General features: G+C 41.0%; 1 protein-coding gene across 7 annotated transcripts in view; it reads left to right on the top strand.

The window, feature by feature from the left end:
* Positions 1-13,580, top strand: part of csnk1g2b (casein kinase 1, gamma 2b) — a 41,157-nt gene that overhangs the window by 19,490 nt on the left and 8,087 nt on the right. For all 7 annotated transcript variants that reach the window (XM_026148119.1, XM_026148115.1, XM_026148121.1 and 4 more), the window contains exons 3-6: positions 3,050-3,119; positions 10,693-10,841; positions 11,535-11,769; positions 12,693-12,778. In XM_026148119.1, coding sequence (XP_026003904.1) covers positions 3,050-3,119; positions 10,693-10,841; positions 11,535-11,769; positions 12,693-12,778 — 540 coding nt within the window. The remainder of the gene's footprint in view (positions 1-3,049; positions 3,120-10,692; positions 10,842-11,534; positions 11,770-12,692; positions 12,779-13,580) is intronic.

Raw genomic sequence — 13,580 nt, forward strand, 5'->3', positions numbered from 1 at the left:
ACATTTTCTGTAAATTCTGTGAATCTCGGGCATCTCGACTTGTGTGAAGTGTTTCCAGCTGGGCTTCGTGTACCTGGAATTTTTAACCGATGCATGAAACAATATTTATTTTGGTTATAAGTTGTAACGGCCGCCGTTTTCGTTGTGAGTATTTATTACACAGCGTGCTGCGGGGAAAAGTCTGTTCTAACGTTTGAGTCTAATGTTTATTTTTTAGCACCTGACTAGGGCTCTGGGTATCGTCAATGATTTCTAGAATCGATTCCGATTGACAAGGTCCTGAATCAATTCGATCCACGATTCGATTTCATTTGAATCTGGGAAATTTTGCCTCAGACAGTCAGAAATATTATAATTCAGATCAGTATATTTACATATTTTTGTATCTATAAAAAGGAAGCTGACACTTTTGAGACTTTATCAAAGGTGTGAGCATCACAGCAGAGGCCTTTGTGTCAAAGTAGCTGAAGATAAAACACAGAAAAACATGAAGGCGATTTTCCTGGCCTGGGATTTTATAAAAATGTTCTGTAGTAGATCAAAAACAAAAGAAAACCATTAATCAACTTATGAACATTAGCTCTGAAGTAGGGCTGAACGATTATGGAAAATAATCTAATTGCGATTTTTTTGCCCCAATATTGCGATTGCGATGCGATATGCGATTATTTTTTAAGGTCTTTGTCTTCTGTATTATTAAACAAAGACAAGCAATACATCATATAGTATGGCCAATACTATATTACATTAATTTTAAACTGTTCTTTCCTGGAAGACAGACCTCTGTTATGATGACATGAGGTGATGCATGAATTGATGACTGACATTTTTATTTAACTTCTTCAATCACAACAGTATATTTGAACATACACAATAGTTTATTTTTAGCTTACAAACATCTGAGCATAAAGTGCTGACAAGGAACCCTGGTGTAAACATTAAAATGAAAGTCAGTACAATGTGCAGATTGCAGAAATATACATAAACAAAATCAGTGGCTTTACCACACTCAGTTTTTCAACATCTGTGAACTACTAGACAGTCATTCAATTAAAAAATAATACTAAATAAATAAAACTAATAAATAAAAAATACACACATCTTACTGATCTCTGCAGTCAGTAACATTACACATAAAGTGCAAACATAATAGCAATTGTATAAACACACACACAAACACGCCTTTAAAATTTAAAGGCGTGAAATTGGACGGTCTAGTTCTGATTAGCGTCACCGCTGTCTCGGTGGAGTTTAATAAACTCGGCCGTCTGCTTCTTGCTATCTAAAATATAACCAGACACTGGTGTAAATTCTCGACTGTCTCACACTTCTGTTTAATAAGTTTTCTGTTTGACGTTTAGTCAGCTGTGTGAAAACCAAGGAGGAACCCACCCGGGGGATTAATAAAGTTTTATTTTATCTAATCTAATAACTTTAATCTCAGCCAAACCGATTTACTCACGAACAAACAAAACACTGAAAAAAGCCCAACAATAACATTTTTAGGTTGTCTAAGTGACTTATATATTACGTTTAATCCGAGCAGCGAAACTCCGCGGTGATCTGAAAATGATGTGCCGGGAGTTGTGCCGTTCTCGGCCGCATCAGTAACCCTCGAGCTCCCGGCTAGCTGTCGAGCTGGTGGGTAGCAGACGCCTCTGAAAACGTCGAAGCACTTTTGCAAATATGGGATATCTTGATAAATCGAGCAGATATTTGATGTTTACACAACTACATTCTCGCCTGAAAATATGTTAAAAGTTTATTTTGTGACCCAGAAAGATTAGTATGAGTAATTTTAAAATTTAGTAGCGGCCGCCATTGCTGGAAACTGGAGTTTGGCTGGGCCGCGCTATGAATTCTGGGATATGGTAGTAATTTGGACAGCCTTCGGCACGTCGCTGTGACGTAATCGGTCTACAAATGCGGCCTCAGGAGGATGCAGCCCATGAATTTGGACATGTCAAGAGTATAATCGCAGCCTTTGCGGTTAGAAAATTGCACTTGATCATGTTGCGATATTATCGCAAATGTGATATATCGTTCAGCCCTACTCTGAAGTTACAGCGGTTTTATTAGAGACAAATTTAAATTTGTTTAGAAGCCTATTGAACGGCAGAAATTAGGTTTTCTTTTCGGAAGTAAGTAAAAGGAAAAAAAAAAACAGCGGCCAACAGCCTGTAAACAATGGTAGACTTGTGCGTAACAAGCAAACGAATAATGCAGAAAACAGATTTCAGGGATAGACGGGAAACTGTTCTTGAAGTATACTGAGAGAGAGAGAGCTGTGCATGAAGTGTGATTTTATTGTGGTGGAAGCAAAACAGCAAAAGTCAGAGTGAGTCCATGACGATGTTTATGTGAAGCTTAGTTTGGATCTTCTTTTGCTGCTGGTTTGGTCAATATTGTTTGGAGAGAGATAAAAACTAACAGCTTTAGGCAAAAAGGGCGTAAACACAAAGCGCGGACCCGCCGAAACATCAGAATCAGCGAGCTGTCGGCTTTCAGCCCCGACCGTGTCCGTGCCGTCGGGGGAGAAAGGCGACGTCTCACTGATTGTGATCCGCGGGCCCGCGCTTTGTGTTTACGTCTTTGTGCAGAAGCCGTGTACCTGCTCACAGTTACTGTTTTAAATGTTTGGTGGTTGTCAAAATTTTGTGACGTTTCACCTGAGATTCTGGAATCTCCGCAAAATACATTTATATAAAAATATCGATTCAGGATTGTAATAAATCGATATCACGTTATCCAAGCCAGAATCGATGAATCGATTATTAAAACCCACCCCTACACCTGACGTCTCTTTTTTGCTTCTCATCCGTAAACACTCTGCATACTCTTTCATGTTTCAGTTTATTTTGAAAAGTCTCAACAGGATCTTGAGCTTTATTGTGAAAGGTTTATGTTCGAACAGCCCTAGTTTTACATTTATCTCATTTACAGGAAAACTTTTTCTGTGCCAAAAAAAGCAACTTTTGATGCAGTCACCTGTACGCACGCATACCTACACAAACCGATGTGTGAACACTCTTCCTTTCTTCTCTTTTAGGAACCTATAAAATCCAGGGCGCCGCAGCTCCATTTGGAGTATAGATTTTACAAACAGTTGGGGAATTCAGGTAAGAGACTTCACTTTGTATTTTCTTTTTCTGTATTTATTTTTTCCCTCTAATAGGCGGGAGTTGAATATGAATGGACATTTTCACACTAGATTTACCTGTGCTGCAAGTGAAACCTTACGCAGAAAGACAATCATGAGCACCTGTGAAGATGGGTGATTAATTGAGTTTAATTGTTAGTTAGGATTTTGGTCACTGCAGGTTATGAAACAATGCTCTTGTTTTGTCTTGTTTTATAAGTCCAGTGCACCAATTTTTCTTTAGTGATTTACTTTCACCACCTGCTACTAAGGACACTCACTGCAAGTCGAGATATTGGAAGTGTAAACAATATATAGCTTCTACCTTTGCTCGCTTCTTCCTTAGGAAATAGAAATCATGTCATGGTGTCATAACTATGAACCTGCAGCGGCTCTTCCAAGGCTTGTGAGGTCTGGGCCTCTTCTTGCTCTAGTTTGCAGCTGCAGGCTTCGTGGTGGTGACTGGTGGTTGCACCTGCATGATAGGCTTCACCATCAGCTCTCACCCTCCAACCCCACCTGGTTAAAGTTCTCTTCTCCTCTGTCTTTGTCATCCTACATATGTGGCTGGTCTCTAGCTACACTCATAAATGTGTAATGTGTCTGTCTCAGACACTGTATTCAGGATGTTGGGCAACACGGTGGCTTCTGCAATCCAGCGCTCGCTCCTATGTATTTTGAGTGGACTAGTTCTAAGTTTATGAGAATGCATCAATTTGTTGGAAGACCTAATTACACACCAATCAATGTATATTTATAAGTACAACATTTTTTCAGTTAAACTGAAAAAGACCGACTGTACCTATTTAAATGAAGCTTACTTGGTCGTTTGTGTGTGCTATTCTAAATCTACTCCAAGTGCTCCTGTTGTTGCAGTGATTCTCGTCTGTTTGTCAAGTAAAGTGCATGTGTCCTGGTCTAATTTAGTGACACGTGCCTGCTTCTTGGCTCCTTGTGCCAGAGCAAAAACCCTCCACTGTTGATACGGAGGTGGGGCATTAGGGCAGTCCTTGGCTATTTATAGCTGGCCCTCTACAAGCATTTGGGCCATTATGGTGTCTGCTTGGATAGCTTCCCTAGTCTCCTTAGTCACGATATCCTCTGCCTCTCTGTGCGCTGCCTGTACACTGTAGGGAAACGCTCCAAGGTGTGTTGACAGGGTGTGGCTTGTTTGTCTGGATGGCACTCTTTGGTGTAATCTCTTCATTTGACATTCACATTTAGTCAATCATAACTGTACCTGTCACCTCCAGTGCCACTTTCCTTTTTTATAGCAGAGGATTCCTGCAGTACAAGCCTGTTTCCCTTGCATTCTTCCTTTCAGTGAGACCACTATTGGTCTTTAGCTTTATTTATGTGTGTGTGTGTGTGTGTGTGTGTGTGTGTGTGTGTGTGTGTGTGTGTGAACGCACCTGCTTAGCTCTGATATTGTCTTTACTCGAAAACACACAATTGTCCCTATCCACTTGAATTCAGCACCGATACTAAGTGTGGAGTTAAGCGATGCAAAAACATATCCTCTCCATTCCTCTGTTTGTTGTTCAGTAGCCATCCCTCAGGGGTGCTAAAAACCAACAAGTGATCATTGGCCTTTTTAAAGTATCCCTGATGTGGCTCACAGCCATTAATCCCACACATGGCACTGTTGGGCTGTTTTAGTCCTCCCCTGTCACTCACCGGGACAACAAGCCAAAGAAGCCCAGAGTATCACACCGCTTTGGCTTGCCTTCTTCCCAAACTGCTGGAACCACGAGCAACCACACACGCACCTGGGTGTGCACAATAATGGTATGCGTCATGAGACCAGGCAATCTTCCTTCCACTTCCTGTCCAGTTTTGATTCACACATGCCCATTGTGAGCATGGGGCGTTGGACAGGGTCAGCATGGACACTGAGTGACTGCAGACTTCCATACGCAGCAAACTGTGATGTACTTTGTGTTCGGATAGCTTTCACTGAGTAAAATTAGGATTCTCAGCAGTTTGTACTGCAGTAGCACTGCTGTAACAAGCACAAGCCAGCTTTCCCTGAACTCCTGCACTTTCTGTTTTTTCTTCCACCACATTATCCTTTGAACACTGACTGCCTAATAGTCAGGTGCCAGTGTAATTGGATAATCAAGGTTGTTCACTTGAACTGTCAGTGGTTTAATTTGTTTTAGGTTGAAGTATATTATGTTCCTGTTCTAAACAGGTTCAGTAATAGTGATTTGCTCCGACCTGTGCCAGATGTCTTTTGTGTTAATCTTTTGCAAGCGGAAGCATACACACATGAGTAATTTCTGTGGCAAGGCTCATTTATTTTAAATAAATGAAGCGATCTGGCTGCTTTCTGACATTAAGAGATGTTCACATTCAACAGGTGGCTACATAATATTGTCAAGTTTTGCAAACTGTGTGTGTAAATCAAGGAAAATAATGGGGAATATCTGACTCTATCAAAATTTGATTCATTCTTTTGCTACTTGCACAACACTTTAGAGCTGCAGTATTAGAGCTGAGCAGAGAGGCCTCATCTCCAGCTGGTGACTGACCACTACATGGTGATATGTCAGGAAGGCTCACTTGACCGTCTAGCATGGGAGGAATCAAGGCGATAGATTAAATCTACTTATGTTGTCAACTTGGCTTAATGGGGACATGTGACCCTGTTAGTCCTGCCCAACCGGAGAACCTCAAATATGTCACAGCACGGACTACTCAGCGCTTAACGCCCAGGAGGAGCTTATCTGCACACTATTAATTCTCTCTTGTCCTGAACAGATCCCCGCTGTTGGGAATCCTGTCTCCCACTTTGCAGATTTTTGTGAACATTTAGAATGGATCTGTTATTGCAGTTGCTGCTGCTGCCAGTAGCAAAACAAGTCATTGACATATCCTTTTAGAAGAAGTCTAATGCTACCAATCGTTCACTTTACCACTGTCAGGGGACTGGCTTCAGTTTATAGAGAGTAGGTATCATTTAATGGCATTTTATAGCCATGTAGCTCTTCGAGTCATCTCATCACGCCTGCATGGATGTTATGTAATTAGGGTCATTTGTATGGAGGTCTCCTCTCGAATATTGTGGCTGTTAATATTCAGAATCATGAAGTCTTTCAGTGGCATGACGCGGCACGTTGATAATGTTTTCTGCAAATCATTGAGGCTCATCCACCCACCTGCTGTGACCCTGGAAAATCATGTGCTTTTATATATTTACTGCTGCTGGTATTATTCAAAGTTGGACTGATAAGATTATTTTAACAACTGTGTCCTTAAGCTGTGGTGTCATCGGGCCACACATGCTTCTGCGGAGGTTAAAATCTAAAGTTATCAGATATAATTAATAATTAACTTACGCCCAAACTCAACAAAAGTATTGCTGCTTGATCCTCAAGCTGCTGGTTTTTAACCTGACTACATCTTCGGAGATTGTTGTGCTTTTAAGCTGTGTTGCATTTTTAGCTTCCGGCTCAGTCTTTGAAAGCTCGAATGCTGATCATATTTCAACTTTGTGAGAACCTCTTCAGAGCAGTGAACCTAATGGAAGTCTCTACTTCTCCTGCTCTCTCCTCAATATACTCGACTCTCTAATCTAAATCTTTAATATGGATTCCTTCTCCTCTACCCTCCTCTTTGACGCTGCCCCCTCTCCCCCAGACTTCTCCTCTTTGGCCCTTAAGGCTGACATTTCATTGTAGGCCAACATTGTGTTCGACTAGCATGATGCCGCCTTCCCTCTTGCTGTGTCGCCTGAGAAGGACTGCCTGCACATACAATTGGGTGAATTGTCTGAAATTGTCAAGACAGCAAGGGTCAGAGCGCCACTGACGCAGGCTTGCAGTGAAAGCCAGAGCTTTTCCCACAATGCTGAACACACAGTTTATATTTTTGTACGACTTTATGTTACGGTTAGAATTACAGCCATTTATCCTGGTCGGGGCGTTTCAGTTTGCTTTGTGTGTTGTTGAAGGATCCTTGTTTTGTCGTTATGCTTGAGACAATATCCTCTTTTGCACAGCTATTGTTGTGTCATGGTCTATATTACATTTTTGACAAAAATCACCTCATTTACTCCCAGCTGGTCCCATCAGTCATTTTTAGACTAGTTCTCGCAGCTGCTCTGTGTACAAGCTTTGCTCACCCGCAGAAGATTACGATACACACTGCACTCTCCTCTCGTGATGAGTTGAATGCCCTCTAGATTTGGGCCAAGCTTTGACGAGCAGGCCTCCGAGTGATCTCTCATCACTGCCTCATCTGTGGTATTAGACCACAGACATGCGTTTAATTGGTGATTCCAAACTGGCTGTTGGTTTGGATGCATGTTGGATAAAACACTAACATGCAAAGAATAGTCTTTGGTGTTTATGTTTCACGTTTAAATATTTTTTTTTTAAAAGTCAATGTGGCTTTTAGTATAAAATGTTTTTAGTGGTCAGCAAGAGTATAATGGTGCTCTATAAATGTCAATACAGTCCATTCCATCATCACCAGTGAAATCCTAGAGGCTAAAGTGCAGACGGACGTGCTTGTTTGTGTGTATGCGTGTGCATGGATGCACTGGGGTCCTGTTGCAATGTTAAACTACCATTAAGGCAATTAGGGCTGCCACAAACGATTATTTTGATAGTCGACTAGTCACCGATTAATTTTGGGATTAGTCGACTAATCAGATCATCATCCATTGGACGTAAAACTACAGCTTATTGCACCAGCAGCATCTGGTCTTACATAACTATCATTAGCTTACAGCTTGAAGTGTTTGTGCTAACTAAAAATAAAGACAAGATGGTAGTTTATTAATTTTTAATGAAATTTGCAGATTGTTTCGGTGAAGTTTAATAAACTCCTTGCTTTCTAAAATATAACAGGACACCGGAGTATATTCTCCAGCGTCTCACACTTCTGATAATCAGCTGTCTGCTTGACAGTTTTAGCTGTGCAAAAACTATACCTTTAATCTCAGCCAAACCGATTTACTCAGGAACAAATAAAATACTGAAAAAAGCCAAACAATAACATTTAAGTTATCTAAGTGACTTATATATATGTTTAACCTGAGTAGCGAAAGACGGCGGTGGGTTTGAAAACGATTTGCCGGGAGTCCGGTGTTCTCACGGCTCTAGTTAGCCTTGCCCCCGGCTAGCTATCGAGCTAGTGGGTAACAGACGTCTCCGAAAACGTCGGCGCGCTTTTGAAAATATGTGGTGTCCTGATAAACTGAGCAGATATTTGAGGTTTACACAGCTACATTCTCGCCTGAAAATATGTTAAACGTTTATTTTGTGACCCAGAAAGAATAATAAGAGTAAAGTTAAAACTAACTAGCTGCCGCCATTGTTGACAACTGAGCTGGGCTGCGCTATGAATTCTGGGACACAGCTTCTTCTTCTTCGGGGTTTAACGGCAGCTGGCATCCTTGGACATGCAGTGCTGCCATCTTCTGTTTCAGTCCGTTATTACACTCTTAAATCCTGCTACTCATTCCTGCGTCCTTTGTGATCTTACAAAGCTTCAAACGATGCGTCGACTATTAAATTAGTCGTCGACGATTTTAATAGTCGACATAATCGTGACTAGTCGACTAATCGTGGCAGCCCTAAAGGCAATGCAGAGTTGTGCCCACTCTAAGCATGTTCCTGGCAACTGATTTACTAGCTGTTATTTAAATGGGAGAGAAATACGTGACTAGTCCTAATGTCAGATCCTTAGCTCTTTAAACAACTCTGTCATCTCTGTCTCACTGTAGTTCCTTCTTAGATTTGTATGTTAGAGCTTGATCATTCTTTTAGTATTTTACTCTTTATTTTTATGCAAATCTGGTGGGAAGATCACTGTTGTGGTTTAAAGGCATATTTTAATGGATGGATCCTCAGCTCTGTTCAGCAACGTTCACCAAATTCAAAGTGAAGGAGAAACAACAGCATTAAATCCTGAAACACACGTGTGCGAATCTGTACGTCAGTCCTGTGCACAGCTTTGCAGACCATCGCCTACATTTTGTAGCTGTTTACCGCCCCGTCAGACATGTGTCAAACAATCATTCTGTGGGTGGCTCTTCCACACTGCAGAGTACTGTAGTTATAACCTATAAGAGAACTGATATCTATGTTTATTTTCCATTTGGTCATCTCTGCTGTCACTCCCTTTCCTTTTCAGCAAATCAGCATTTAATCTATGCACAGCATCGTCCCTGTAGGTTTTTAGAAGTCTGGACACAAGCACATTTGTGTAGGTCGCATACCTGTGATCTTTCTCTCTGCGTAGTCAAATAGCTATGCAAATGGACACAAATGTGGTACCATGAATTGATCATTAAGCTGCAAACTTTGTAGCTTTGGCTCAAAAGCCCTGCTCATGACTACAAAAAGGTTATAAGACTGGAAAAGAAAATCTGTTCAGATAAGCAAGTCTGTTCTTGTGCTTTTGTAATAAATAAATAAACAAATAGGAAAATGAGTATATTGTTAACCCAAATTTTAGCCCACACAAAGAAGCCTAATGTTCAATCACTAAAACAAATTTTTCATCTTAGCAATGCAAGTAAAGACCTGTAATTTGGTATCTTAGTGAAAAAAAACAAAACAGGTACACTTAACTTTTTTTTTTTTTTTTTTAACTTTTTTTGTATAATGGTCAATTTGAAAATTCACAAATAAGAACAATAATTATATTTAGGATTAAAAATATAATTTTGGTGAAAGAGCTTGTGCATGATGGTGGATTAACCACTATAAAGAAATGATAAATCTGGATCCTCCCTGGTCTCAGTTGTTGTCGTCGTCAGAATAAAGCGTGTGGAAACCGCAGCCTCAGGCCAAAATACTTTACTGTGTAACATTTACACAAACTGCAGTTGATTTTAAGAGATTTGAATCTTTCCTGGTGGTTTTCAGATGCACTTGTATTTTTGAAAAATGAAGCAAGACTTTACTGTTCCTGATTATTCCAGGGGAGGGGGTGTTTTCGTAACAGTTTTGCCACGCCCCCAGAAGTTCCACTGTAAAAACGCTGATATATTTAAAGAAGGTAAATACTGCCGGGTTGATCCTTCCACATTCTTTAGAAGTCGTCCTATACACAGACTATGATGGGTGTGGCAGTTTCTGGTAACAAAGGCTTTGTACAGTTGTTGGTTGGGCGCTGACACCTTTCCCTTTAATCCTGCTTCAGAGGACAAAGAAAGCACTAAGCCACTCCTGTTTCTGAAAAACCTGTTGAGGAAATAAAAGTTTGCCCCACTCTTTCTTATCAACAAACCAGCACCATAATTCAGCACACAAAGCACTTTGTTAATTAACAATTAAGCACTTAATTTATGTTAACACTTAAAACATCGTGTTTTCACTGCTGTTGTTTACAGTTGTTGTGACTGACTACAACACTGACAGCATGTGCTGGCCTACCAGGAACCAATGGTGTAACAAACTCTGACTTAGTAACACAGTGAAAATAAAAGTCTCAAAAGTGATTATGCAAAGCCGATTATCAATAACTGTGTTGCAGTCAATTAATTTATAAGGCAAAATCTAAAAAGTCTCACTAACTTTGTTATTGTGTCTCCACAGAGGGAATCCCTCAGGTGTACTACTTTGGTCCTTGTGGGAAATACAATGCCATGGTGCTGGAGCTGCTTGGGCCCAGTCTAGAGGACCTGTTTGACCTCTGTGACCGCACCTTCTCCCTCAAGACCGTCCTCATGATAGCCATACAGCTGGTAAGGCCTAAAGTGGGAGAGGAGTGAGCATATGTTCAGAGGAGCTTGCTTTGGTGACATCAGGCTTCCCAGAAAGTTATTCATAGTGCAACTGTGAATACAAATGTTGTCGTTAGCGGCTTGTTCCAGAGGGCAGGTTTACTGACCCCTCAACCTGACTTTGAACTCAGTGGGTAAATACCAGAAAGTCTGAATTTTAGTTTATTAAAGTGTTTGCCTGGAAGATGGCTCCATTATCACTGCAGCTAGAAACAGAGTAGAGACGAGTACCAAGTTCTGTAGTATCTAGTTCCAAACTTACTTTGTGTTTGAATTCGGTGTTAAAATCTTAGTCGATATAAGATGACAGTGGTAAGATATTACATGAGCATCATCAGCCACAACATGAGAGTATGAGAGAAGCCTGTGCATGTAGCATTTACTCTTTTTTTTCATTCAAATTAAAAAAAAAATTGAGTAAACATACATGTGCTTGGGTTTGGGATGTTTTCATGTTCTAAGCCTCTGCTGAGGTGGACATGCTTGCTGTGCTGTTGCAGGTTTGTCTTTGGTTTGGCTGCCGTTAACATTTTTAATGGGCAGGCTTTCTTTTTATCGCGTTTTGCATAAACTGCTTTGAGTTTTCATGTTTGGAAACTGTTCAGCTTGCAAAGCGATTAAAACTTCAAATGCTAACACCGATCGTTCACCTAGATAACACGGATGGAGTATGTCCACACCAAGAGTCTGATCTACAGAGACGTGAAGCCTGAAAACTTTCTTGTTGGGCGGCCAGGAAGCAAGAGGCAGCACACCATCCACATCATTGACTTTGGTCTGGCCAAAGAATACATAGACCCCGAGACCAAAAAACACATCCCCTATCGGGAGCACAAGAGTCTGACTGGGACGGCACGCTACATGAGCATTAACACACACCTGGGAAAGGGTAAGAAAGTCTCAGGAATACACCTGTGGGTTGATTAGCTGTCTACATTTGCATATGCAAACTTTATTTGCATGAATATTTAGTATAATGTGAATGTCCTAACTGGTTTGCTCACAAATGCAGCATTGCAAACAAATGGCATTAACCTGATTTTTACATACTGTTATCTGTTTAGTCACTGGGTGTTACCTGAATGTTGGTGATATGCGAGATAACCAGGGATGCTTTAGGATTGTTAAATGAATCATATTTTTCTGATGTCTTGTTTCGTTTCTGGGTTATTTTGAAGCATTTTAACCAGTAACCTCATAGTCCTGTAGCACAAAGCAGCATTACGGGCCTAGCATGGTAACTGTAGGTTTAAACCAGAGTTTTCCGTGTTACAAACGTGGTCATTTCTACAGAAGAGTTGAAAACAAAAATAGCCATGACGTCAATAAAAAAAAATTGTTTGTGCTTTTAGAAAGTTATTAGCCTCTGTAAAATCTGCTGCTAGTACTCTTGTCCTCTTTTGGGCACATGCTGCCAGCAATGCCTGTTTTAAATAAATATGTGAATAGATTGTTAAACCCTGGACTGGCTGGTGGTTATCGCATTGATAACAACCTTCATGTGACCGCCTAGCGTGATTGCCATTGTTGGTGTACATGAAGCCTGATAAGGATAGATCTCAGTGTGTTGAACTTGAACATTGATCGGTTTGTTGCCTTAATCAGTAGTTGCCGTGAGAAGCTGAGTCTGCTGCTTCTTCGTGACGCACGATTGGCCATCTTCATGTTGAGGCTCGATAAGATGTTTTTAAGACGGGAACAGTGGACTCGTGCTTTGTTTCTTTGAAGCCACTGTTAGTCTTGCCAGCTGGTTATAAAATGCATTTGTTTATCACAGCTAACCTCATTTTCATCCTGATCTTGTACTTCCAGAACAAAGCAGAAGGGACGATTTGGAGGCCTTGGGTCACATGTTCATGTACTTCCTTCGAGGCAGCCTTCCCTGGCAAGGCCTAAAGGTACTGCAGCAATTTGCCTCATGCTGATATAACGCTTGTCTTGTAATCCACTCGATGTGTGGCGTAGCGGTTTCTTTTTTGATACTTGACGCCCACTCAACTTTAGCATCCTCTCAGACTGGTGACATTTTAAGGTCTCTCTTTTTAGAAACTGAAACACTGAGAAACAGTTAAATTGGCACAGTTGGATACTTAAAATATTGTCTCTTTATTTTTCTGTTGAATTTACACACCTTTTTCTGCACAAACAATCAGATGCGACAGGAAACCACCTTCTGCACCTTGTTTTGCAGCTTAAGAGCTGTGAGAAAAAGCTTACATGACTAAGGAGCACGGCCACAGTCGCAGGTGTCTCAAGGGCCGGTTTCAGCAGGCTGCAGAGCTGCTGTGGTTGCTTTTTGAAGGCATCGGTATCAAAGGTGTACACAGAACAGACTAGAAGACAAGACAACTCATCTGAACATTTGCTATGTGGGTGGAAGCTCTTGGTGGATGAATGTGAGGGATGTATAAATGTGGGGGATGTTGGATAGCTCTGGCCAACACAAACACACAACAGGAGAGTGAGCTTGAAAATCCGCTGAAGCTTATCGATCAATATATTGGCAGCTAAGGAACTCGCACAGAGTTGTGCTGACCCCCTGTATGGAGTGTAAAACTATACCACCCTGAAGGGTTGGAGGGGATCTGGTTGGTTTAGAGCAGAAGAACATCCCATCATGTGTGATAGAAAATTAAATAACAGCTGAGAAGCCTTTCCTGTGCCAGTGAGGAGGTCAGCGACAGGTTGCCCTAGATTTGT

Source organism: Astatotilapia calliptera, chromosome 17 (assembly GCF_900246225.1).
Source record: "Astatotilapia calliptera chromosome 17, fAstCal1.2, whole genome shotgun sequence".
NCBI classification, from domain to species: domain Eukaryota; kingdom Metazoa; phylum Chordata; class Actinopteri; order Cichliformes; family Cichlidae; genus Astatotilapia; species Astatotilapia calliptera.